This window comes from Cherax quadricarinatus, chromosome 62, assembly GCF_038502225.1.
Source record: "Cherax quadricarinatus isolate ZL_2023a chromosome 62, ASM3850222v1, whole genome shotgun sequence".
Lineage (NCBI taxonomy): Eukaryota > Metazoa > Arthropoda > Malacostraca > Decapoda > Parastacidae > Cherax > Cherax quadricarinatus.
The window spans coordinates 15,377,441-15,403,063 of NC_091353.1; the positions used below are offsets into that span (position 1 = coordinate 15,377,441).

The window sequence follows — 25,623 nt, forward strand, 5'->3', positions numbered from 1 at the left end:
GAAATGCTACCTTCTTGATGCATATTTTTATAAATTTGTGTACCATGTATGAATTATCAGAATTATCAGTGCTGATTGTGTTGACTTAAAAGGAGTAATTTTGCTTTAAGTGGCATAGCTAGACTGAATTAGTCACAGACCTCATGCTCAAATTAGGGCTACATTGTTTGCAATCTTCAGAATTGGTTGTAGAGTAACATAGAAGGTAGTATACTCACTTCATCACCCCCCTTGAAAATTTTCCAGTTTGTAAATGAGTAAATTGATTGCACTGGGAAGCTTTTTTACTTCTTTGTAAGTACTGTATGTAATGAAGCTACTTATCTCACTATATAAGCTATGTCTGATTTACACAAGAAGAATCTTAATTCACACTTTGTCACTTTTAATAAAATTGCTGTATTCTGTGAATTGCTATTTTGCTACTCACTTTATCCCGACACTCACACTGCTGCTGTGATTTTTTCCTTGAACTGACCACTGCTTCAGTAGTGTGGCACAGTCAATCCCATTCTAGCACCATGAGTGCTAATTATGATCCTGGTTATGCTTGATCACCTTGTTGCCAAACATATTGCGGACTGTTATTTTAACCTGGCAAAATATACATTTTTTTGCAGATTTATTTAACCTAACCTATGTTTGATCTACACAGCCTTTCTACAAAATGCCCCTAATTCACTTGTTACTTTTAATATCAGCTCTGTAATCTAACCTATCTTAAGATACAGATAATAACATTTGTAAATTTGCAGGAAGTGTTAAGAAATTAAAACTAACTTTGGGCACCTCACAAGATAATTTACATAGTAATAATAGTAGAATTACCAACATAATGTTAGGTAAGTGGACATAAATGCAACTCATGTGACATTTTATCGTAGCAGTGTTTTGCTCTCCATGAGCTTTGTACTCACCTATTTGTACTCACCTATTTGTGGTTGCAGGGGTCGAGTCCTAGCTCCTGGCCCCGCCTCTTCACCGGTTGCTACTAGACCCTCTCTCTCCCCGCTCCATGAGCTTTATCAAACCTCGTCTTAAAACTGTGTGTGTGTGTGTGTGTGTGTGTGTGTGTGTGTGTACTCACCTATTTGTACTCACCTATTTGTGGTTGCAGGGGTCGAGTCCTAGCTCCTGGCCCCGCCTCTTCACCGGTTGCTACTAGACCCTCTCTCTCCCCGCTCCATGAGCTTTATCAAACCTCGTCTTAAAACTGTGTATGGTTCCTGCCTCCACTACGTCATTTTCTAGGCTATTCCACTGCCTTACAACTCTATGACTGAAGAAATACTTCCTACTATCTCTCTGACTCATTTGTGTCTTCAACTTCCAATTGTGGCCTCTTGTTTCTGTGTCCCCTCCCTGGAACATCCTGTCCTTGTCCACCTTGTCTATTCCACGCAGTATTTTATATGTCGTTATCATGTCTCCCCTGACCCTCCCGTCCTCCAGTGTCGTCAGGCCGATTTCCCTTAATCTTTCTTCATAGGACATTCCCCTTAGCTCTGGAACTAACCTTGTTGCAAACCTTTGTACTTTCTCTAGTTTCTTGACGTGCTTTATCAAGTGCGGGTTCCAAACAGGTGCTGCATACTCCAGTATGGGCCTGACATACACGGTGTACAGTGTCTTGAATGATTCCTTACTAAGGTGTCGGAATGCTGTTCTCAGGTTTGCCAGGCGCCCATATGCTGCAGCAGTTATCTGATTGATGTGTGCTTCCGGAGACATGCTCGGTGTTATACTCACCCCAAGATCTTTCTCCTTGAGTGAGGTTTGCAGTCTTTGGCCACCTAGCCTATACTCTGTCTGTGGTCTTCTGTGCCCTTCCCCTATCTTCATGACTTTGCATTTGGCAGGATTAAATTCGAGAAGCCATTTGCTGGACCAGGTGTCCAGTCTGTCCAGGTCTCTTTGAAGTCCTGCCTGGTCCTCATCAGATTTAATTCTCCTCATTAACTTCACATCATCTGCAAACAGGGACACTTCTGAGTCTAACCCTTCCGTCATGTCGTTCACATATACCAAAAATAGCACTGGTCCTAGGACCGACCCCTGTGGGACCCCGCTCGTCACAGGTGCCCACTGTGATACATCATTACGTACCATGACTCGTTGTTGCCTCCCTGTCAGGTATTCTCTGATCCATTGCAGTGCCCTTCCTGTTATATGCGCCTGATGCTCTAGCTTCTGCACTAATCTCTTGTGAGGAACTGTGTCAAAGGCCTTCTTGCAGTCCAAGAAGATGCAATCAACCCACCCCCTCTCTCTCTTGTCTTACTTCTGTTATTTTATCATAAAACTCCAGAAGGTTTGTGACACAGGATTTGCCTTCCGTGAATCCGTGCTGGTTGGCATTTATACTCCTGTTCCGTTCCAGGTGCTCCACCACTCTCCTCCTGATAATCTTCTCCATAATTTTGCATACTATACACGTCAATGACACAGGTCTATAGTTTAGTGCCTCTTTTCTGTCTCCTTTTTTGAAAATGGGAACTACATTTGCTGTCTTCCATACCTCAGGTAGTTGCCCAGTTTCCAGGGATGTGTTGAAGATTGTGGTAAGTGGTACGCACAACATATCTGCTCCCTCTCTAAGGACCCATGGAGAGATGTTGTCTGGTCCCATTGCCTTTGAGGTATCGATGTCCCTTAGCAGTTTCTTCACCTCCTCCTCATCTGTATGTATGTCGTCCAACACTTGTTGGTGTATTCCTTGTTGGTGTCCCCATCTGGTCTGTCCCCCCAGAGTCCTTCCTGTCTCTACTGTAAATACTTCCTTAAATCTCGTGTTGAGCTCCTCACATACCTCTTGATCGTTTCTTGTGAGTTCCCCACCTTCTTTCCTCAGCCTTATCACCTGGTCCTTGACTGTTGTCTTCTTCCTAATGTGGCTATACAGCAGTTTCGGGTCAGATTTGACTTTCGATGCTATGTCGTTTTCATACTGTCTCTGGGCCTCCCTCCTTATCTGCGCATACTCGTTTCTGGCTCTTCTACTAATCTCCTTGTTTTCCTGGGTCCTATGCCTCCTGTACCTTTTCCATTCTCTGTTGCACTTAGCTTTTGCCTCCCTACACCTTCGGGTAAACCAAGGACTCGTCTTGGTCTTCCTATTATTTCTGTTTCCCTTGGGAACAAAACTTTCCTCTGCCTCCTTGCACTTTGTTGCCACATATTCCATCATCTCGTTTACTGATTTTCCTACCATTTCTCTGTCCCACTGAACCTCCTGCAGGAAGTTTCTCATACCTGTGTAGTCCCCCCTTTTATAGTTTGGCCTGTCCCCTTCAGTTCCTGTTACCTTCTCCACTTGTAACTCTACTATATAGTCAAAACTCAGAACCACATGATCGCTAGCTCCAAGGGGCCTCTCGTAAGTGATGTCCTCGATGTCTGAACTGCTCAGGGTGAACACAAGATCCAGTCTTGCTGGCTCATCCTCCCCTCTCTCTCTGGTTGTGTCCCTGACATGTTGATGCATGAGGTTTTCAAGTACCACATCCATCATCTTTGCTCTCCATGTTTCGGGACCCCCATGTGGCTCCAGGTTTTCCCAGTTTGTGTGTGTGTGTGTGTGTGTGTGTGTGTGTGTGTGTGTGTGTGTGTGTGTGTGTGTGTGTGTGTGTGTGTGTGTGTGTGTTTGTGTGCGTGCGTGCGTGCATGCATGCGTGTGTGTGTGTGTACATATACTCACCTAGTTGAGGTTGCAGGGGTCGAGTCCGAGCTCCTGGCCCCGCCTCTTCACTGGTCGCTACTAGGTCACTCCCTGAACCGTGAGCTTTATCATACCTCTGCTTAAAGCTATGTATGGATCCTGCCTCCACTACATCGCTTCCCAAACTATTCCACTTCCTGACTACTCTGTGACTGAAGAAATACTTCCTAACATCCCTTTGATTCATCTGTGTCTTCAACTTCCAACTGTGTCCCCTTGTTGCTGTGTCCCATCTCTGGAACATTCTGTCTTTGTCCACCTTGTCAATTCCTCTCAGTATTTTGTATGCCATTATCATGTCCCCCCTATCTCTCCTGTCCTCCAGTGTCGTCAGGTCGATTTCCCTTAACCTCTCCTCTTAGGACATACCCCTTAGCTCTGGGACTAGTCTTGTTGTAAACCTTTGTACTTTCTCTAGTTTTTTACGTACTTGGCTAGGTGTGGGTTCCAAACTAGTGCCGCATACTCCAATATGGGCCTAACGTACGCGGTGTACAGGGTCCTGAATGATTCCTTATTAAGATGTCGGAATGCTGTTCTGAGGTTTGCTAGGCGCCCATATGCTGCAGCAGTTATTTGGTTGATGTGTGCTTCAGGAGATGTGCCTGGTGTTATACTCACCCCAAGATCTTTTTCCTTGAGTAAGGTTTGTAGTCTCTGGCCCCCCTAGACTGTACTCAGTCTGCAGTCTTCTTTGCCCTTCCCCAATCTTCATGACTTTGCACTTGGTGGGGTTGAACTCCAGGAGCCAATTGCTGGACCAGGTCTGCAGCCTGTCCAGATCCCTTCATAGTTCTGCCTGGTCTTCAGTCGACTGAATTCTTCTCATCAACTTCATGTCATGTCGTTCACAAATACCAGAAACAGCACTGGTCCTAGGACTGACCCCTGTGGGACTCCGCTGGTCACAGGCACCCACTCTGACACCTCACCACGTACCATGACTCGCTGCTGTCTTCCTGACAAGTATTCCCTGATCCATTGTAGTGCCTTCCCTGTTATTCCTGCTTGGTCCTCCAGTTTTTGCACTAATCTCTTGTGTGGAACTGTGTCAAATGCCTTCTTGCAGTCCAAGAAAATGCAATCCAACCAACCCTCTCTCTCTTGTCTTACTGCCATCACCCTGTCATAGAACTCCAGTAGGTGTGTGTGTGTACTCACCTAGTTGAGGTTGCAGGGGTCGAGTATGTGTGTGTGTGTGTGTGTGTGTGTGTGTGTGTGTGTGTGTGTGTGTGTGTAATGGCTTGACAAAGCTGCTGGAGAGTGAAATGTTGCCACAATGAAATGTTGCATTAGTTGCATCTGTGTCCATTTACCTAATGGAATTCACATAGCAAAATAAGGATGGGTAGCATAGTCGTATGTATGTATGTATTTATGCGTCTTTGTGTCTATGTATGTGTGTATGTATGTGTGTATGTATGTATATATGTATGTATGTATGTATGTATGTATGTATGTACTCACCTGTTTGTATTCACCTATTTGTGGTTGCAGGTCGCGAGGATGCTCTGACTACCTTGAGTGCTGAGGCTATCCCTGCAATGTCTGCTAGTTCAAGTAGTAGTTTCTCCACAGGGGACGCCTTGTTGGAAAATGATTACTTGCAACTAGTAATGCCATCTCTTGTTGATGTCACATGCCGTCTGCAGAAAGACGTTTCTTTCGCGGCTAGTACCCTCACTAGAGTGTCTGTTGTTGTTCCTAGTGTTCCAGATGGTGATAACGTCCTAGTTGACAGTGATTCTTGCAAAGTAAAAGATCTATTTGTTGAGCCATCCTTACATGTTGTAAGAGATAGTAAGACCCATTTCTTCCTAGCTAACACTTCTGGTCACAGTGTTCGTCTCAGAGCAAATACCAATCTTGTTGACCTTGTTCACTATCCTTACCCTGTTCAGGTAGAGGATGAGTTGTCACCTGACCAGTGGGTCAGTGCTATTTGTACCGGGGAGACCTCATCCACTTTACTGGATCAATCTGTTCCACGAGTTGAGGAGAAAGACTTAGCTCCCACTGACTTCCCAGACGAGGTCAAGCGTTTGTTGACTCTGTTGAACAAACGTCGTAAAGCCATTGCCTTACCAGGTGAGAAGATGGGTATAATGAACTTATTGTCCCATCGTATCCCACTTGAACCTGGTACTAGACCCATCTATATACCTGCGTACAGAATGCCTCATTCACAAGTTGCTGTCGCAGAAGAATTGCTCAATCAAATGCTTGATGATGGAGATATTGCACCTAGCAATTCGCCTTCGAATGCGCCCTTGATCCTAGTACCTAAGAAGGATGGTACTTGGTCCCCAGTGATTGACTTTAGGAAGTTAAATGCGAAAACTATTCCAGATCGCTTCCCACTTCCTGTATTTGGTGATCTTTTACGTAACATTGGAGATAACAAAGTCTTTTCGACCCTGGACTTGTTACAAGGGTTTTGGCAAGTCCCTCTTCATGAGGACAGCCAAGATCTAACTGCATTCTCCACTCCTACAGGTCATTATCACTTCCTCCATATGGCCTTTGGATTACGATCCTCCCTTATCACGTTCTCAAGGCTCATGACTAATATCTTTAGAGGTCTCATAGGTAATGCACTTATGGTGTACTTAGATGACGTAATCGTCATGTCTAAAGACGTGGATACACACTTGAAAAGACTTGACATAGTACTTGGTAAGCTTTTAGAAACCAATTTAAAGATCAAACTGTCTAAATGTCAATTTTTCAGATCAGAAATCAAGTTTCTTGGTCACGTAGTCACTCCTAGAGGGGTTACGACTGACCAAAGTAAAGTAACTGCAGTACTAAATTTTCCCACTCCCAAAACTGCTGATGCCGTAAGATCCTTTGTGGGCTTAGCAGGTTTTTATAGATCTTTCATTGCCAATTTTTCTTCCATAGCTGCTCCTCTGAGTTGCTTAAGAAAGATGCTCCTTTTGTTTGGACCTTCCGTCAAGAAAGCATTCCAAGCTCTAAAAGAAAAGCTAACATCTGCTCCAATTTTGAAATTTCCAGATTTTTCTAAGCCCTTCTTTCTTACAACTGATGCTAGTTCTATTGTCATAGGTGCCGTACTAGCTCAGAAGACTGATGGCAAGTACAACGCAGTTGCATTTGCTAGCTGATTCCTTACGAAGGCTGAACGTAATTATACAGTAACTGAGCAAGAAGCTTTAGCAATAATATGTCTTTAAAGCACTTCCGAGACATTATTTATCAGTACCCTGTTCATGTCTTGACAGACCATGCTCCGCTGATACCTTTATTCCGGAACAAACAACCTACTGGAAGGTTAGCCAGATGGACCTTGACTATCCAAGAGTTCAATCCTACCTTTGAACACTTACCTGGCAAGTCAAATGTAGTCGCAGATGCTTTATCGTGACATGATAGTATAGTTACTGCAGACCCTCCATTTACTGCCGAGGATGTAAAGAATGCTCAACGAACAGATCCCATGTGGTTTGGTGAGATTCGATTCCTGCTCCAGGAAGATCTTATTCTGACTGTGAAGCCACCAGCACCCATCAGTGACTTTGTCATGAACCAAGGATTACTGTATCGAAGAGCCAAGTTGGGTACTCCTAGCAGAAGGGTATACCAGTTAGTAATTCCACAGTCACTAGTGAATGTAGCCTTACAGCTAGTTCACAATGTACCAGGTGTTGCACACCCTGGTATGGATCGTTCAGTAAAACAAGCCAGATTGAAGTACTTTTGGCCTCGTATGGCAACTGATATTTCTGAGTATGTTAAGAAATGTAGTGTCTGCATGAAACATAAAGGTAATGCTAATGGTCCTAATCCAATCCAAGTGTATCCAGCTACTAGCGAATCGTGGGAAAGAGTTGCACTAGATTTGTTAACTAATTTCCAATGTTCCCTCCAAGGCAACAAACATCTGTGTGTTATGGTAGACCATTTCACCAGATATTGAGTTAATTCCTATTGCAGATAAGACTGCCGAGACAGTAGCTAAAGCGTTTAAAGAAAGCATTATATGCAGGCATACCACCCATAAGTCCCTAGTAACAGATAATGGAGGTGAATTCTGTAATGAGATTCTTGAAAATTTGTGTACCTTGTACAAGATCTCTAAATCCACCATTGTTCCTCATCATCCTGCCAGCAATGGGTTAGCAGAACGAATCAATAAGAAAGTACTTGATGTCTTAAGAGCCACTATCAATCCCAACAGTGAAACTTGGGATGAAGTTAGACCTGATGTGCAGTGTGCTATAAATTCTGTTTACAATGTTTCTATAGGTGACACTCCACATTATGCATTGTACGGTGTAGATAAACGTTTGCCTTATGAGTTGCTATATTCTAATCCAAAACCAAATTACAACCCTGATGATTTCATAGCAACTCGTACAAGCTTAGCTCATAGCGTCTTTAGAAGAATCCGTGAAACACTTCATAAATCAACAGCAGAATTTACAAGAGTCACAAACACTCGAGCAAAGCCGTCCAAAATCAAAGTAGGTTCGAGAGTTATGCTGACTAACTTTAACAAAACGTCTGCAATGCCTAAGCTTGATCAAAAGTTTGTTGGTCCTTATCGAGTAGTTGAACATATCACTGGTAATAAGTATAAGGTTAGAGAAATTAGTACTGGTCAGTATAAAGAATCGCATTTAGATCATATGAAGTTAGTATGTGATGATAATGATGTTCCAACCCAGACTAATGTGACAGACTCTGACAATCCTCCTGATCCTGTACTCTCTACCTCTGATACTCAGTCAGACGATCAACCTGAATGTCGTTATTCCCTACGTACAAGACAGGTATTGAAAAATCCTCAAGTATCATTTGTAACTACCAATTCAGATTTGCCTCAAATACAGCATGAGTTAGCCAGTGCAACAGAGTTTGATCCTCCCAGAGATGACACCCATTCTGCATATGTCAGTCTCACCCTAGCAGAGTTGGAGTTAAATGTAAATAACCTGTACAGATGAATAATTACAGTATCAACTTATTAATATTCAAGAATTTTTTTTTTTTGTGTTCAAGTTCTCTCCGAATTCTGAGATTTAGCAGTCTAGATTTGAGTGCACCGAATCTGCCTTTCTGTTAAACACTTCTTTCTTTGTATATACAGTGGACCCTCGACCAGCGATATTAATCCGTTCCTGAGAGTTCATCGTTAGTCAGAATTATCGTTAGTCAAGTTAATTTTCCCCATAAGAAATAATGGAAATCAAATTAATCCGTGCAAGACACCCAAAAGTATTGAAAAAAAATTTTTTTACCACATGAAATATTAATTTTAATACACACAAACTGAAGATTACATGCACAGTTACATGACACTTACCTTTATTGAAGATCTGGTGATGATTGATGGGATGGGAGGAGGGGAGAGCGTTATCTTCTTACTGTTTAGAAGGGGAATCCCCTTCCATTAGCACTTGAGGCAGCAAGTCTTTTTCTGGGGTTACTTCCCTTGTTCTTTTAATGCCACTAGGACCTGCTTCAGAGTCACTGGACTTCTGTCGCACAACATATCTGTCCATAGAGGCCTGTACCTCTCGTTCCTTTATGACTTTCCTAAAGTGGTTCACAACAGTGTCAGTGTAATAGTCACCAGCATGGCTTGCAGTAGCTGTGTCAGGATGATTTTCATCAAAAAAGGTTTGCACTTCAAGCTACTTTGCACACATTTCCTTTATCTTAGAAGTAGGCAACTTCTTCAATTTCTCTCTCCCCTCCTCCGAAGCAGTTTCCTCAGGTGTGCCCTCTTGCTGTTGAAGATGATCTAGCAGCTCATCAGTGGTTAGTTCTTGACTGTCCTCCACCACCAACTCTTCCACATCCTCCCCACTAACCTCCAACCCCAAGGACTTCCCCAATGCCACAATGGATTCCTCAACTGGCATAGGATTCTCAGGGTTAGCCTCAAACCCTTCAAAATCCCTTTTGTCTACACATTCTGGCCACAGTTTTTTTCCAAGCAGAGTTCAGTGTCCTCTTAGTCACTTCCTCCCAAGCCTTACCTATAATGTTTACACAATTGAGGATGGTAAAATGATCTTTCCAAAACTCTCTTAGAGTCAGTTGAGTTTCTGAGGTCACTACAAAGCACCTTTCAAACATAGCTTTTGTGTACAGTTTCTTGAAGTTGGAAATAACCTGCTGGTCCATGGGCTGCAGGAGAGGAGTGGTATTAGGAGGCAAAAACTTCACCTTAATGAAGCTCATGTCCCTAGAAAGTCGCTCTGCCAAGTCTGAAGGATGACCAGGAGCATTGTCTAATACCAGGAGGCACTTAAGGTCTAATTTCTTTTCAATTAGGTAATTTTTCACATTGGGGGCAAATGCATGGTGTAACCAGTCATAGAAAAAGTCCCTAGTGACCCATGCCTTAATGTTTGCCCTCCACAGCACACACAAATTAGCCTTGAGGACATTGTTTTTCCTGAACACTGGGAGTTTCAGAGTGATACACCAATAAAGGCTTCACTTTGCAATCACCACTAGCATTGGCACACATCAACAGAGTAAGCCTGTCTTTCATAGGCTTATGTCCTGGGAGTGCCTTTTCCTCCTGAGTAATGTAGGTCCTGCTTGGCATTTTCTTCCCAAACAGGCCTGTTTCATCACAATTAAACACTTGTTCAGGTTTCAGTCCTTCACTGTCTATGTACTCCTTGAAGTCCTGCACATATTTTTCAGCCGATTTGTGGTCCGAACTGGCAGCCTCACCATGCCTTATCACACTATGAATGCCACTACGCTTCTTAAATCTCTCAAACCAACCTTTGCTGGCCTTAAATTCACTCACATCACTAGTTGCTGGCATTTTTCTAATTAAATCGTCATGCAACTTCCTAGCCTTTTCACATATGATCGCTTGAGAGATGCTGTCTCCTGCTATCTGTTTCTCGTTTATCCACACCAATAAAAGTCTCTCAACATCTTCTATCACTTGCGATCTCAGTTTCGAAAACATAGTTGCACCTTTGGCAAGAACAGCTTCCTTGATTGCCGTTTTCTTGGCCACAATAGTAGCGATGGTTGATTGGGGTTCATTATACATCCTGACCAGCTCAGAGATACGCACTCCACTTTCATATTTATCAATGATCTCTTTCTTCATCTCCATAGTAATTCTCACCCTTTTTGCTGTAGGGTTGGCACTAGAAGCTTTCTTGGGGCCCATGGTGACTTATTTTGCAGGTGCAGTCACTAAAAAGGCTGTGATAATATGAAATGTTCCAGTTGTATGTTTGGAAGCGACCGCGGTGGCTGGCTGGCTTGTAAACACTGGCACCAAAGGGACAAGTGAGGCGCGCTCAGGCCAAAGTGGACACGTATGGTACGGAACGAATAGCACTGGTCGGGTTTTTAAGCGCTAGCCAAGGCAAAATTTTTGCGTTAAAATGTATCGCTAGTCAGATTTATCGTTAATCGATGCCATCGTTGGTCGAGGGTCCACTGTATTTCTTCCTCAGAATCCGTAGATCACATGAATACAGATCGATTGATCAAATTTTTTTTTATCACATCTATTGTGTAATCCCAATGTTGAGTTTCATTCAATGATTTGTGCTATATCATATCTTGTAATGCATTACAGTTTCATTACAGTAAGTTTCATTATAGTCAATTACATAAGCTTCCGTTCCAATATTCTACTTATGTATGTTATAATGTTCAATTGTTGTGTACTTTGACATTGTATAGAATCAGCCCAAGCCGTACGCCTGCCATCTCTAGTTTGTATTAGATGTATGTCGGGACGACATACGTTAGCATCGCCGAGCTCTCAGTAGTACCAGTTACCAGTAACCAGTTACCAGTAGATGACTCACTACCAACCGTGTGTGAATCAGTGACTATTATTGACGTTGCTGCTGACCATAGCGTGTTTTTGAACGCCGCTCACCCCATAGGCACTGGTGGGTCAGTCTGAGATAGAGAGCAGAGAGAGGCAGGGCGGCTGATGGTGCTTCCCATACTTTCCATTATAATTATACGTACTAACCAGCCTACGTGAGTGTTTTTACCCCATCCACGTTATCAAACCCACATGACAGTGGTTGCAGGGGTCGAGTCATAGCTCCTGGCCCTGCCTCTTCACTGATTGCTACTAGGTTTTCTCTCTCCCTGCTCCATGAGCTTTATCAAGCCTTGTCTTAAAACTATGTATGGTTCCCGCCTCCACTACGTCACTTTCTAGGGTATTCCACTGCCTAACTACTCTATGACTGAAGAAATATTTCCTAACATCCCTTTGATTCATCTGAGTCTACAACTTCCAATTGTGACCTCTTGTTTCTGTGTCCACATCTCATCTTTGTCCACCTTGTCTATTCCGCGCAGTATTTTATATGCCGTTATCTTGTCTCCCCGACCCTCCTGTCCTCCAATGTCATCAGGTCGATTTCCCCTCAACCTTTCGTTGTAGGACAATCCCCTTAGCTCTGGGACTAGTCTTGTTGCAAACCTTTGCACTTTCTCTAATTTCTTGACGTGCTTGACCAGGTGTGGATTCCAAACTGGTGCTGCATACTCCAGGTATGGGCCTGATGTAAATGGTGTACAGAGTCTTGAACGATTCCTTACTGAGGTATCTGAAAGCTATCCTTAGGTTTGCCAGATGCCCGTACGCTGCAGCAGTTATCTGATTGATGTGCACCTCAGGAGATGTGCTCGGTGTTATACTCACCCCCAGATCTTTTTCTTGCATGTGTGTGTGTGTGTGTGTGTGTGTGTGTGTGTGTGTGTGTGTGTGTGTGTGTGTGTGTGTGTGTGTGTGTGTGTGTGTGTGTGTGTGTGTGTGTGTACTCACCTATTTGTGGTTGCAGGGGTCGAGTCTTAGCTCCTGGCCCTGCCTCTTCACTGGTTGCTACTGGATCCTCTCTCTCCCTGCTCCATGAGCTTTATCAAACCTCGTCTTAAAACTGTGCATGGTTCCTGCCTCCACTACGTCACTTTCTAGGCTATTCCACTGCCTGACAACTCTATGACTGAAGAAGTACTTTCTAACATCCCTTTGACTCATCTGACTCTTCAGCTTCCAATTGTGACCTCTTGTTTCTGTGTTCCCTCCCTGGAACATCCTGTCTTTGTCCACCTTGTCTATTTCGCACAGTATTTTATATGTTGTTATCACATCTCCCCTGACCCTCCTGTCCTCCAGTGTCATCAGGCTGATTTCCCTTAACCCTTTGACTGTCGCAGCCGTATATATACGTCTTACGAGGTACCGTGTTTGACGTATATACAGTGGACCCCCGGTTAACGATATTTTTTCATTCCAGAAGTATATTCAGGTGCCAGTACTGACCGAATTTGTTCCCATAAGGAATATTGAGAAGTAGATTAGTCCATTTCAGACCCCCAAACATACACGTACAAACGCACTTACATAAATATACTTACATAATTGGTCACATTGGGAGGTGATCGTTAATGCGGGGGTCCACTGTATACTCATAAATTCTAGCGGCTTCAAATCAAGAAGGAGAAAGCTGGTAGGCCCACATGTGAGAGAATGGGTCTGTGTGGTCAGTGTGCACCATATAAAAAAAATCCTGGAGCACGCAGTGCATAATGAGAAAAAAAAAACTCCGACCGTTTTTTTTAATTAAAATGCCGACTTTGTGATCTATTTTCGTATAGTATTTATGGTTGTATTCTCGTTTTCTTGGTTTCATTTGATAGAATGGAAAACATATTATAGAAATAGAGGTGATTTTGATTGATTTTACTATAAAAAGAACCTGGAAATAGAGTTCAAAGTAGGGGAAATGTTTGATTTCTCCCAATGTTCAAAAGTAAACAAATGATGTCATTGTCCAATAAATGTCCAACTAGCCATTCTAATATGAATAATGAATGGGTTGATGTTATTTACACAATTATTACAGTATTGCAGTAGTCTGCATAATAGTAAATCTTCTATTTTTTGTTTGAATAAAAATTCAAAATAGAAAGCAAGAGTAATATCAGTGGGACCTGGAGACATGACTGATAAACAAAGAAAATGTTATTTTAGAGCCAGGAATGTCTGCATTGTTCATTCTGGACCTTATTTTGAAATTGTCATATTTTTTAATTTTCGTGAAATTGGCCAAATTGCAAATTTCTGATCACGTTATTGGGTAGTTGAAATTGGTAAATGGGCAGTTTCTTGTGCTCAATCGATAGAAAAAACGGAGTTCTAAAGAAATAGTTATGAGTTTGGTCGATTGGAACAATGGAATTAGCCGAAAATAGGGCTCAAAGTGGCCAAAATCGCTGATTTGTAAATATCACTGAGGTTGCTTACTTCGCGAGAGTGTAATTCCTTCAGTTTTCCATCAAATTTCATTTTTTTTGGTGTCATTACAATCGGAAAAAGATTCTCTATCATTTCATAAGAAAATATAATTTTTTTTTTTTTTAAATTTTGCGACACCAGGAGACACCTCAGGATTAGGGGTTGCAACAGTCAAGGGGTTAACCTTTCTTCATAGGACATTCCCCTTAGCTCTGGAACTAACCTTGTCGCAAACCTTTGCATTTTCTCTAATTTATTGACGTGCTTGATCAAGTGCGGGTTCCAAACAGGTGCTGCATACTCCAGTATGGGCCTGACGTACACGGTGTACAGTGTCTTGAATGATTCCTTACTAAGGTATCGGAATGCTGTTCTCAGGTTTGCCAGGTGCCCATATGCTGCAGCAGTTATCTGGTTGATGTGTGCTTCCGGAGACATGCTCGGTGTTACACTCACCCCAAGATCTTTCTCCTTGAGCGAGGTTTGCAATCTTTGGCCACCTAGCCTATACTCTGTCTGCGGTCTTCTGTGCCCTTTTCCGATCTTCATGACTTTGCATTTGGCGGGGTTAAATTCGAGAAGCTAGTTGCTGGACCAGGTGTCCAGTCTGTCCAGGTCTCTTTGAAGTCCTGCCTGATCCTCATCTGATTTAATTCTCCTCATTAACTTCACATCATCTGCGAACAGGGACACTTCTGAGTCTAACCCTTCCATCATGTCATTCACATATGCCAAAAATAGCACTGGTCCTAGGACCGACCCCTGTGGGACCCCGCTCGTCACAGGTGCCCACTGTGATACCTCATCACGTACCATGACTCATTGTTGCCTCCCTGTCAGGTATTCTCTGATCCATTGCAGTGCCCTTCCTGTTATATGCGCCTGATCCTCTAGCTTTGCACTAATCTCTTGTGAGGAACTGTGTCGAAGGCCTTCTTGCAGTCCAAGAAGATACAATCAACCCACCCCTCTCTCTCGTGTCTTACTTCTGTTACTTTATCATAAAACTCCAGAAGGTTTGTGATACAGAATTTGCCTTCCATGAATCTGTGCTGGTTGGCGTTTATACTCTTGTTCCGTTCCAGGTGCTCCACCACTCTCCTCCTGATAATCTCCTCCATACCTTTGCATGCTATACACATCAGTGACACAGGTCTATAGTTTAGTGCCTCTTTTCTGTCTCCTTTTTTAAAAATGGGAACTACATTTGCCGTCTTCCATACCTCAGGCAGTTGCCCAGTTTCTAGGGATGTGTTGAAGTGGTAAGTGGCACACACAGTATATCCGCTCCCTCTCTAAGGACCCACGGGGAGATGTTGTCCGGCCCCATTGCCTTTGAGGTATCGATGTCCCTTAGCAGCTTCTTCACCTCCTCCTCATTTGTATGTATGTCATCCAACACTCATTGGTATATTCCTTACTGGTGTCCCCCTCTGTTTTGTCTCCCCAGAGGCCTTCCTGTCGCCACTGTAAGTACTTCCTTAAATCTCATGTTGAGCTCCTCACATACCTCTTGATTGTTTCTTGTGTATGTGTGTATGTGTGTATGTATGTATGTGTGTATATATGTGTGTGTGTGTATGTATGTATGTGTATGTATGTACTCACCTAATTGTAGTTGCAGGGGTCGAGACTCAGCTCCTGGCCCTGCCTCTTCACTGATTGCTACTAGGTCCTCTCTCTCTCTCTCTCTCTCTCTCTCTCTGCTTCCTGAGCTTTGTCATACCTTGTCTTAAAGCTATGTATGTGTGTGTGTGTGTGTGTGTGTGTGTGTGTGTGTGTATGTGTATATGTATGTGTATGTGTATGTGTATGTGTGTGTGTGTGTGGGGGGGTGTACTTGCCTAATTTTCATTGCAGGCATCAATTTATAACTCCTGGCCCTGCCTCTTCACTTGTGTGTGTGTGTGTGGGGGTGTACTTGCCTATTTGTGGTTGCAGGGGTCGAGTCATAGCTCCTGGGTGTAGGGGGAGGTGGGGATATTGGGGAAGCCTTATGACCAAAGAGGTGATCCAGATGTACAAGCATGCTTGTACATCTTGTTAAAACCACATGACTGATTGAATGCTTGTCAGTGGTGTTTAAAATTGACTCATCAGGCAAGCAGCCATAATTACAAGCAACAGGGCTTTGAACAGACACGGATAAATGATGGATCGTGTAAAACCTAGTCATCAGTTCTTATAATGTAAGAAAGGAGAGTAACTCAGCCCATGGCCGGGCTCCGAGAGTAGTAAGACTCGCAAAACTCATCAAAGGTATATCAAAGATATAACCATAGGGCACTGTGATTACAAGCAATAGCACTTATGATAAATGCAGATAAATGGTGGATCACACAGGCACTAATGTTTTGTTCTTCTATTGTAAATAAAAAACAAAACAAAAAAAACACAGAAACAACTCTATTTCTTTCTGCAGTATACAAAGTATACTGTAGCCTCCATGAATAAAATATTAAGCACGGCATACGGTGCATTTCAGGCAGACTAATACTCTACTAATTCTTATAAACTACTTTAGAACTAGACATAGATTACTGAGTAGTTTATTTTAATGTACAGAAAGTGAGGTAACTAAATGAACAATAGTACAACATTTTTTTGGTATCAGTATTATCAAAATTTTTTGTCTATAGGATTCTTCAGTCAATTGTGGGTGACTGCAACACTGGAGATAATACAATATAATACAAATTTATTTCAGCATGATGCATTATACATTGTTTATACAGAAATAAGTGACACTTTAGAACATAATAATAATGATTATTTCTACAAGTTCATGTACTTTGTACACAGACCATAGCTGACATCAATGACATACTACTGTATAGAAAACTGCTTGTTAGGCAGAGCATTTTGGGCAAATTAAGTCAATCTTGTCCCCAGGATGCAACCCACACCAGTCCACTAAGCCCAAGGTTATGCAGAGCATTTCAGATAATCTTAAGCCTAACTTAAGACTACAATTGTTATTTACTTATATATAAGGAATTGAAAGTATAAAAACATAATTTAGGCATTACAAATATTACAAACAAGCAGACAATTATTTCTTTGAGGCTGAATAATGATTACAAGTAATAAGAATAAGAATATTGATAGTTATTTGTGATTGAGTGAATTGTTTAGCATATTTAACACTTTTTTAACTGTCTCTGGTGTTGTAAGTGTCTGTATTCAACTGAAGAAGCCTGCTACACAGGTGAAATGTTTCAGCAACAAAAATACCTGTGTTGTACACGTGTCTTACTCATCCTGCCACTTATTGAAAGAATGTACTCAATAAAACTCTTCCTTGCCTTCTCTTACTTTTAATGTTGAATTATTATTGCTTATCTGCTTTGTCGGTAAGTTGAAAGCCCGATGCTCAAGTGTGTGTTCCATATTGTACAGTATTAGTGTTGTGTAATGGTGAAAGGCTTGTAGTATACTTCCAGAAGAGTTGTGTTAGCATTTTAAGGGAGTTTTGGTGTATTATGTGACGTACTCTACTAGGAAGTATTTTAAACTCGAGAATATTTCTTTTTTAGTAGTGTAAGGCATTGATGTGTAATTGTTTTGCAATGGGAATATCTTTACTACTGTATATATTAGCATTACTGTACCAGTACTACTTTTTGCAAATTAAATTGAAATACTTTTTCTGCGTTTTGAAGGCGTGCGGAATGTGAAGATACCTTGTACAATATTTTTATAGTAGCATGAGCTTTATTGCTTAGTAAAATAAAAAGGTGTTTGTTTCACTTTAAATGTGCCGTATCTGTGTAAGGCGCTCTTTGTAGAATTCTATAGATACTGTATTTTTCTATATACGTATATTTTAGTGGCTTTTTTTTTCTTTGTCTAGTGTTGTCTGTAAGCCATATCAATAAATTTTAACTTGAATCAGTATAGTTTAAAATGGTATAGTAATGAAATTTGGAATAATTACTATACATATTCCAGTATGGTATCGTAATGAAATTTGGAATAATTACTCTACATATTACAATTTGATAATTTTAAATAACTGTGATAAAGTAGATTAGTGTTAAGACTTAAATTTTAATAATAAGTTTGATTGTAGAGTTGCATTATAACTGAATTTTTCTATTCTTCTCTAATGGTCACATTTTTTCAACTTAACTAGACACTAGTTCACTGTAGCTCTCAGTATATTTATAAAGATTTTAAATCACAATTTTTAAGGAAATCAATTTTTTGCACTATAGCAATTAGTAGTTTTACTCTTAACTTTTTTTTTTTTTGTTTTTTTTTTTTGTCTTGTTCGATATCTTCACCAGTTTTTTGGTTTCCTTCCTTAAGTTGGCATTGTGAAGTCCTTAAATTTTTGATTCACATGTGCTTAGGGGAAATTAGGAATCTGTACATAATGGCATGCAGTCACCAGGTGAATTACACACTATGGACAATGAATTGTGATTTTATGTAACACATCAGCCATTTCCCACCAAGGTTAGGGTGACCCAAAAAAAGAAGAAACACTTCCATCATTACTCACTCCACCACTGTCTTGCCAGAGGCATGCCAATACTCTTAAATTTGCCCTAGTTCACCCTGCTAAGAAAACTTCATGTACTGTACAGGATTTACATAGCTAACAAACCCTATTTCTATAAAGTGGGATATAGTATATTATACAAGTAGGGTAATTGACATATATGAACCACATTGTAGAAAGCCCTTTATTATGCAAGGTATTTTGGGTTGCCTTAAAACTTAAATTATTATTACAATTATACTACTGTATATGAGACTAAAAATGCCTAGTTTTTATTATATTGGAGGTAGTTAGTAATTCAATAAAAAGTTCTAATTAGTGATATATTAAGGATGAAGCAAGGTACATGAGTTGAAGGAAGGACAGACAAGAACAGGGACAGTATAGACAAGAACAGTGACAGTATAGACAAGAACAGTGACAGTATAGACAAGAACAGTGACAGTATAGACAAGAACAGTGACAGTATAGACAAGAACAGGGACAGTATAGACAAGAACAGGGACAGTATAGACAAGAACAGTGACAGTATAGACAAGAACAGTGACAGTATAGACAAGAACAGTGACAGTATAGACAAGAACAGTGACAGTATAGACAAGAACAGTGACAGTATAGACAAGAACAGTGACAGTATAGACAAGAACAGGGACAGTATAGACAAGAACAGGGACAGTATAGACAAGAACAGGGTTGATATAGACAAGAACAGGGACAGTATAGACAAGAACAGGGACAGTATAGACAAGAACAGGGACAGTATAGACAAGAACAGGGACAGTATAGACAAGAACAGGGACAGTATAGACAAGAACAGGGACAGTATAGACAAGAACAGGGTTGATATAGACAAGAACAGGGACAGTATAGACAAGAACAGGGACAGTATAGACAAGAACAGGGACAGTATAGACAAGAACAGGGACAGTATAGACAAGAACAGGGTTGATATAGACAAGAACAGGGACAATATAGACAAAAACATGGACAATATAGACAAGAACAGGGACAATATAGGTAAGAACAGAGACAATGTAGACAAGAACACAGATAATATAGACAAGAAACAGGGACAATATAGACAAGAACAGGGACAATATAGGTAAGAACAGGGACAATATAGACAAGAACAGGGACAATATAGACAAAAACATGGACAATATAGGTAAGAACAGGGACAATATAGACAAGAACAGGGACAATATAGACAAAAACATGGACAATATAGACAAGAACAGGGACAATATAGACAAGAACAGGGACAATATAGACAAAAACAGGGACAATATAGACAAGAACAAGGACAATATAGGCAAGAACAGGGACAACATGGACAAGAACAGGGACAACATAGACAAGAACAGGGACAACATAGACAAGAACAGGGACAATATAGGTAAGAACAGGGACAACATAGACAAGAACAGGGACAACATAGACAAGAACAGGGACAACATAGACAAGAACAGGGACAACATAGACAAGAACAGGGACAACATAGACAAGAACAGGGACAACATAGACAAGAACAGGGACAACATAGACAAGAACAGGGACAACATAGACAAGAACAGGGACAACATAGACAAGAACAGGAACAACATAGACAAGAACAGGGACAACATAGACAAGAACAGGGACAACATAGACAAGAACAGGGACAGCATAGACAAGAACAGGGACAACATACACAAGAACAGGGACAACATAAGGTGAAAGAATCGTTCAACATAATTACCTCTTTGCAGAGTATATACCTGACAATACATAGAATCTTAACCCTTTGACTGTTTCGGCCGTATATATACGTCTTATGAGCCAGCATTTCCACCGTATATATACGTCTTATGAGCCAGCGTTTCGGACGTATATATGTGTACTCCATAATTCTAGCAGCTTCAAACCAAGCAGGAGAAAGCTTTTAGGCCCACATGTGAGACAATGGGTCTGTGTGGTCAGTGTGCACTGTATAAAAAAAATCCTGCAGCACGCAGTGCACGAGAAAAAAAAACTCTGACCTTGTTTTTGGATTAAAATGCCGACTTTGAGGTGTACTTTCGTATAGTATTTATGGTTGTATTCTCGTTTTCTTGGTCTCATTTGATATAATGGAAAATGTATTACAGAAATAGATATGATTTTGATTAGTTTCATGATGAAAATGACCATGAAATTGAGCTCAAAGTAGTGGAAATGTTTGATTTTTACCAATATTCAGGAGTAAGCAAATCACACCACACGTCCAATACATGTCAACTGGGGAGTCTAATATTCTTTCAATAGTGCACCGATATTATTTATACCATTTTTACAATAATGCAGTAGTCTGCATAACAGTAAATCTTCTATTTTTTTGTGTGAATAAAAAATCAAAATAGAAAGCAAGAGTAATATAAGAGGGGCCTGGAGACATGACTAATGAACAGAGGATATGTTATTTTGGTGCCACGAATGTCTACATTGTTTATTCTGGACCCTATTTTGAAATTGGCATCTTTTTTAATTTGCGTGAAATTGGCTAAATTGCCAATTTCTGACCACTTTATTGGGTAGTTGAAGTTGGTAAATGGGCAGTTTCTTGTACTCAATTGATAGAAAAAATGGAGTTCTAAAGAAATAGCTATGAGTTTAGTGGACTGGAACAATGGAATTGGCCGAAAATAGGGCTCAGAGTCAGCGAAATTGCCGATGTGTATATATCGCCGAGATCGCTAACTTCGTGGGAGCGTAATTCCATATGTTTTCCATCAAATTTCATACTTTTGGTGTTATTACCATCAGGAAAAGATTCTCTGTCATTTCATAAAAAATTTTTTTCCAAAAAATTTTGCGACATAGAATGACAGTTGCAGAAATGGGCTTGCGACAGTCAAAGGGTTAAAGAATGCAAAGTTCTTACCAGAGAATACATAGAATCTTAAAGATCAAAAAGGCACAATATTGTGACTGGAACAATACTCAAATAACCCACATATAGGAGAAAGAAGCTTATGATGATGTTTTGGTCGTCATAAGTTTCTCTTTCCTGTGTGCATGTTATTTGTGTACACAGAACCTTCAAGGGTGATGTGGTTATCCTTACTGAATATTAGAGTAGCAATGTAACAAGTTACCCAGGTTTTACTGAATTATGGAAAAATTGGGATTGTTCATTGCCAGTTTGGCAAAGTCAGAGATTAGAATCAGGAGTTAGTAAATTTATTTAGGTACAGGTGCACATAAATACAGTTACACAAATTATCATACATAGTACCAAATGTGTAAATTACCCACCAGGATAACCCAAAAAAAGTCAAACACAGTGACTTATTTCTAAATAACAATAAGGCACAATATTGTGACTGGAGCTATACACAAATAACTCACACATAGGAAAGGGGGGAAGCTTACAATGACATTTTGGTCCAACTTGACCATTTACAAAGTCACACTATTGGGGTCCTTGAAATCTGTGAGCCTCTGCTACAATTTGCAAACATAGAATGGCGAACCTCCAGTACTATGTTGGCTTTTTTACAGTCCCAGTACTGGAGGACTCGATTTCTCCCATATGCTGAGGGCCAAAGGACTCCAAATACTGAGAAACTAGTGTATGCAGGCACTGTACCTACAGTAAGTCATCCAGATATGAAGGTGATCTTCCTTGAGCTCCAGCGAATCCAGACACCACAAGTATTATTAATACTGACAGTGTTAAATACTGTCACTATAATCATTTTCAGATCTGGGCTATACACAAATAACCAGCACAACATTTTGGTCCAAGTGGTTTATAAGAAGTAATGAGCATTACAATTACTGTGAGAGATGTAGAGAGTGAGAAAGACACCCTGAGAGATACAGTGAGACAGGCACAGAGACAGATACAGTGAGACACAAAGACAATTTAGGGGGTGTAGGTAAATAATATACGATAGGTAGATCAATGTGAAAGGGTTTAATAGTAGAAGTCTTAAAACAATTAAAGTATATTAGGCTTTCAGACTTATATACCAATAATATATTATATATTGCTTCTGGTATAGAAGTCTATTTGGTACTATGTAGCAATCACAAGTGAAATTTTGACCCAAACAGTATTTCTTTTAAATTAGTTGGATGGCCATAACTGGCAGTTGCATATACAGTGGTCCCTCGCTTTTCGTAGTTCTCGGCAATCGTAAATTTCGCCAATCATAGGGGTATTTTCATGTAAACATGGACTCGCTTTTCATAGGTTGACTCGCGAATAGTAGTTCGTCCGGGATGCGTACGCACGGTGTGAGCCGGGGAGGCCTCCCTACCCAACCAGTCTGGCATTGTTTACCAGTGAGTGAAGGTCCCCTCAAGTGCTCCTACGAAATATTTCATAATATTCCACTCATTTTAGTGCTTGCAAGTACTAAATAAGCTACCATGGCTCCAAAGAAAGCTCCTAGTGCCAAGCCTGTGGTAAAGAAGGTGAGAAATATGTACAGTGACAAAGTCTTGGGCCATTTTAGGGAAGTGTTAAAGAGACGCCAGAAACAGAGCTCTCTCCACAGTTACTTTGCGAGACAGGACTAGAGTGGCTCTCAAGGTGGTCCTAGTGGCATTAAGAAACAGAGAAGAGAAGCAACCCCAGAGAAGCAATTGGTACCTGAGGTGTTGCTGGAAGGGGATTCCCCTTCCAAACTATAAGCAATCCAATCTCTCTCCTCCTCCAGTCTCCCATACACTAAGAAGAATCTCCAATAAAGGTAAGTGTTATGCTGTTAATGTTTCATTCATCATTTCCCATTGTATTGTTTATGTACTACATGTATATTTCATGTAAAATTTTTTTTTGTTTTAATACTTCTGGGTGTCAGGAACGGATTAATTGTATTTACATTATTTCTTATGGGGAAAATTGATTCGCAAATCGTAAATTTCGTTTATAGTAGCTCCTCCAGGAACGGATTAATTACGAAAAACGAGGGACCACTGTATTTCATATACAGTGGACCCCCGCTTAACGATCACCTCCCAATGCGACCAATTATGTAAGTGTATTTATTTAAGTGCGTTTGTACGTGTATGTTTGGGGGTCTGAAATGGACTAATCTACTTCACAATATTCCTTATGGGAACAAATTTGGTCAGTACTCGCACCTGAACATACTTCTGGAATGAAAAAATATCATTATCCGGGGGTCCACTATATAATCATATTTCAAGAGAACTTGTTTTTATGTTTATCCACATCTGGTATAAACCTATGACATATTAAAAAATGTTAGAGGTGATCAAGTTCCTAGGATCACAATGTTTTCTAATAAATATGTCCTAGTGTTTGCTCACCTGTCTTTTTAAACCAATCCCCATCTGGTCATTTTTGCAAGCTATATTTTAATGTGAATTTGTTGAGGGGGAAAAAATTGCATAAAAAAAAAAACCATGGTATGTGTGGGGTTAGAACTCACGGCAAGTGAGTGGTAAAACTCCAGGCTAGTGCGTAAGCCACTGGTCCAGCTAGACCAATGGCTTATGCACCCTTACTATGGTTATTTTGCTCAATTTTTTTTTTCCATCAACAAATTCACATTAAAATATAGCTTGCAAAAATGGCCAGATGGATTGCCATGAGTTCTGACCCCACCCATACCATAGTTGTTTACAATCGTGTTATTACAATTTCATGAGTCATGAAAACATTGCATAATTTGACTAGAACATTTAAGCTATAGTGTACAGATTCCTAAGAGTTTCCCCTGTGTATAAAGTTCCATGTTTGGTATTGTTGAGTGATGATTGTGTAGTCTTGTGTCTTACTGTGTTTGCTTGATTTCTTCCTTCATTGCTTCCCAAGACCCAAAGAAAAGGAGAGTGACAAAGGGAAGGAGGATGAGGAGATTAAAGAGGAAGAAGAAGATATTAGTGAGAGAGAGAGGTTTTTGTATGGATTTCGAAGTGAAAATAAAATGTAAGTAACTGGTTAAATTAATCTAAGCAGCAGTGGTACTTGTGTAGAATTTGTATTGCCTAGTAGATGACAAAATATTATTCCTACATGAAATGTTATTCCTGTATAAGCAGTTCACTACAGGACAAATCAAACAAAAGTATGTAAAATTTTCACACCTGGTTTTGTGCTTTTATTAAAGAATTTGTTCATCTATTAAATTTTTATTGTTCAAAAATATAGAAACTAAATTTTTTTGTAGAAGCCCAGACACTGTACCTATCATTCTTATCAGATTATAATATTACATAAAACCAACACACATACATATATACACACATAAATACGTATACACATATATAGCCCATTGCAAGATCTTATAAGATTATTGTCTATAACTTTGTAAAAGACGCTTTGAAGATCAGCATTGAAGGGTAATTAGTGTGCTACAGTATGATATTGGCCTAAGTTGTAGTCACGTGAGGGTATGTTATGGTAAGTCTGTTATAGCTTTTGAGGAAATCATAATTATGAAGCTATCATTGAAATATATTTACATGCAAAAGCTTTGTTTAATGTCCAGACCCATACTGACTCGGTGACTCTGTGACTGAACATTTACTCCAACACATTTTCTTCCCGATCCTTATGTATCACATAATTATGGCTCAAGCTTCCTAGCACAAGTAACATTGTTGGGTTTAAAGCCTATTAACTGCATGAGGATCATTAAGACTGTATTTCATGTGTATGGAACCAGTCAAGAATACTTTAATTTTTGGGTGAAAAAATAGTTTACAAACCTAACAAGTTGATAAATGAGACACTTGTGCAACATTTGGCTGTCTTTATCCTGGAAAAGCTTTTGCCAGCCAGTGGCTTCTTCAGTCCATCAATCTTAATGAACTGAACAAATTGACCCCAGGCTGAGGGACTGATTACCTCAAACTCCTCATCTTCCACCTTTCTTTGCATTAGACTGAAGAAACCACTAGTTGGCAAAACATTTCCAGAATGTTGCACAAGTGTCTCATTTATCAACTTGTATTCTTGAAACAGGAATTAAAGTAAAAATTCCATGTTCATACCAGGGATATACACCTCTAGTGCATATATCATGTGAACTTAGTGTGCAATACTGTCTGTTCCTTACATGTCACATGATCAGAGATATATAAAAAATGGTTATAACTCTAACCATAATTTTTAAAGGGGTG

The 25,623-nt window shown here is 40.4% G+C and overlaps 1 protein-coding gene across 8 annotated transcripts in view; it reads left to right on the plus strand.

Annotated features, from left to right (window-relative positions):
- The window catches only part of PICK1 (protein interacting with PRKCA 1), a 110,933-nt gene that overhangs the window by 14,245 nt on the left and 71,065 nt on the right, over positions 1-25,623 (plus strand). For 4 of the 8 annotated variants that reach the window (XM_070098459.1, XM_070098460.1, XM_070098461.1 and 1 more), the window contains one exon: positions 24,314-24,427. The exons of the other annotated variants lie outside the window; for them this stretch is intronic. In XM_070098459.1, coding sequence (XP_069954560.1) covers positions 24,314-24,427 — 114 coding nt within the window. The remainder of the gene's footprint in view (positions 1-24,313; positions 24,428-25,623) is intronic. 8 annotated transcript variants of the gene reach the window in all.